At 49.5% G+C, this 2,862-nt stretch overlaps 1 protein-coding gene across 1 annotated transcript in view; it reads left to right on the forward strand.

Moving 5' to 3' along the window:
• BEND4 (BEN domain containing 4) overlaps positions 1–2,033 on the forward strand; it is a 28,997-nt gene extending 26,964 nt beyond the window's left edge. Inside the window, exon 4 of the mRNA XM_008073022.1 lies at positions 1,744–2,033. Within this exon, the coding sequence (XP_008071213.1) occupies positions 1,744–1,961 (218 nt within the window). The 3' untranslated portion in view covers positions 1,962–2,033. The remainder of the gene's footprint in view (positions 1–1,743) is intronic.
• Positions 2,034–2,862: the final 829 nt, after the last annotated feature.

The following is a 2,862-nucleotide window of genomic DNA, read 5'->3' on the forward strand; positions in this document are numbered from 1 at the left end:
GGCTGATTTTTTGATTTATTGTAGAGATGAGGTCTCACTGCCCAGGCGGGTCGCAAACCCGCGGGCTCAGGCAGTCCACTCACCTCAGCCTCCGAAAGGCACAGGATTACAGGCTGAGCCACCGAGCCCGGCTATTGTTTTTATTTTTTGTAGAGACAACGTCTCACTATGTTGCTTGAGCCCAGTCTGGTCTTGAACTCCTGGGCTCAAGCAGTCCTTCCGGCTTGGCCTCCTAAAGTTCTGGGATTACAGGTGTGAACCACTATACCCGGCTTTTTATAGAAATTTTTACTCAGCATCTTACATTTTAAGAGCAAGTCAGTGAAACTGAGGATTGAAACACATTCTAGAGAACCAGCGCCACTGCTTTGGGGGACACGCAGGAGCCACTGTCACCCCAATGCAGGCCAGGTTACCCCAACGCAGGCCAGGTCACCTAACGCAGGCCAGGTCCCCAGCCTCTAGTGCAGTTCTCACCCAGGGTCTCAACCCCTGGCTTCCATTCAGCCCTCAGGTGGCCAGCATGTGGTCAGGAAATGGTGTTTGTCTGTGCCGGAAGCAGTTGAAACTATATGTTCTTTTGGGGATGAGAATTGCTTTTTGGCCAAATTAAATATTTTATTTATGTATTTATTTATTTTTGGTTTTTTTGAGTTGGAGACTCACTCTGTTGCCCAGGCTGGAGTGCAGTGGCACATTCACAACCACCCCAGCATCAATCTGCTGGGCTCTGGTAGCCGGAACTACAGGCACGTGCTACCATGCCCAGCTAATTTTTGATTTATTGTGGAGACCAGGTCTCACCAAGTTGCACGGGCCAGTCTTGATGCCGCAGGCTCAGGCAGTCCATTCACCTCGCCCTCCAAAGTGCTGGGATTACAGGCTGAGTCACCGAACCCAGCACAAATTAAATACTTGATCACATTTAAAAAACATTTACCAGCACGTGTATAAAAATGACGGTTCAAGAAATAAGTATAGCTGGGCTCGGTGGCTCAGCCTGTAATCTCGCGCCTTTGGGAGGCTGAGGTGAGTGGATTGCCTGAGCCCGCAGGTTCGAGACCTGCCTGGGACTCATCTCTACAATAAATCAAAAAATCAGCCGGGTGTGGTAGCGCATGCCTGTAATTCCAGCTACCTGGAAGGCTGAGGCGGAAGGATCACTGGAGCCCAGCAGGTCGAGGCTGCGGTGGCCGGGAGCAGCCACTGCACTCCAGTCTGGGTGCCAGAGTGAGACTCCAACTCAAAAAAAAAAAAGAAGTAAGTATAGCCTGTGGACACTTTTCCAGACTAACACCTAGACCTTCTCACACATCGAGGCTGTGTTCTTTATTAAAGAACACCACGCTCACGACATCTGCCATGCTTCTGGAGGGAGTTCACATCCTCAAGTGTGGGCAGACAGCCACGCAGGTCTTGAAAGCTCCCCCGTCACTTTCACCAGGGCACGGGACATTCCAGGTGGTGGTTTTATGTGGCTTTAGGGAGTTTCATGTCAACAGTAAATGTTTCTGTCAGGGGTGACCCTCTCACTCAGGCCATTTTTACTTGTGCACGTGACAAGAAGCTTGGTATAGCCAAGTTGGGTCTGTTGCGTGACATCATCGTGGCATTGCATCGGGTTTCCCATCAAGCTGTTCTCACAGAGCTTGTCAGCATTTCAGCAGCCTGACCTGCCATCTTCTACAAACACCAGCTGTCTCTCTCTCTTTCCCCCCCCCCCCATTGTGTGTCTTCCTGCAGAATTCATTAGGATGCACTGCACTTCCAACCCTGACTGGTGGATGCCCTCGGAGGAGCAGATCAACAAAGTGTTCAGCGACGCCGTGGGCCATGCCCGGCAGGGGCGGGCCGTGGGGACATTTCTGCACAACGGCGGCTCATTCTACGAAGGCATTGACCACCAGGCTTCCCAGGATGAAGTCTTCAATAAAAGTTCCCAGGATGGGTCTGGGGATTAGTGGACAGAACCTTTTTGTGGTAGCAGCCGGTCCTCTCAAAAGTTCCAATTGTGAATGTTCTGTCACCTGAGAGTCCAAAGCATGCCATTCTGTCATATATCACACAGGGCCAACTGCCACACGTCCCAAATGGAAATCCACTTTAGGGTTGTTTGGGATGTCTGTGGCACCTACAGCTGACTTGGAATATCCTATAATACAAAGAAAAAATTACTTTTGATTTTAAGAGAGAACTAGGCAGATGGTGAGAGAGGTCAGTGAGTGAGCTCCTTGTCATCTGTTTGAAATCTTCAAGCTCTACTTCCTGACTGGTCCCCAGGGAAGGTTGGAGTTGTGTGTCTGCCCAGGGGAGGAGGTAGAGACATGGATGTATCTTAGGGGACAAGGAACTAGCTTTCTCTTGTTTTCATTCAACTGAGTTGTCTTTGTTTTCCTAAGACTTGAATTTCTAGTTCTCAGCCAAGACGTAGGCTAGATGACACCATCTGCTCTCTACATCATCGAGTTCTATCACTAAAGACCTCTGCAAACAGCGAATCACCAGAGGTCAGCTGTTTTTCTGTTATTTGTACAAGAAAACAACCACCATATTGGTCAGGAGGGCACCATTTGATCTCTGGAGTTACAACCAGCAGTACTTTCTTGTTATGTTAGTCAAGGAACACCCAAAGATCCAAACCATGTTCAGATGCTGAGTTTTGTAGGTTCATAGGTCCACAGTTGCCACAGCCTTAAACTAGGTTTTGTTGACACCGTTACCAAAGGGACAGACTGGGGAGTTTGACTCGGTTCGTTGTCGTTGTTGAGTACAGTGAAGCTCCAGCATGTGGTGTGGCCGATGGCACCAGCCAGTTGGCTGGGGGTTCTGGCATTGGATACGCACAGCTCTGAAGCCGTTTCG

The sequence above is a fragment of the Carlito syrichta genome, unplaced genomic scaffold (assembly GCF_000164805.1).
Source record: "Carlito syrichta isolate Samal-C Ts95f unplaced genomic scaffold, Tarsius_syrichta-2.0.1 Scaffold315593, whole genome shotgun sequence".
Taxonomy (NCBI): domain Eukaryota; kingdom Metazoa; phylum Chordata; class Mammalia; order Primates; family Tarsiidae; genus Carlito; species Carlito syrichta.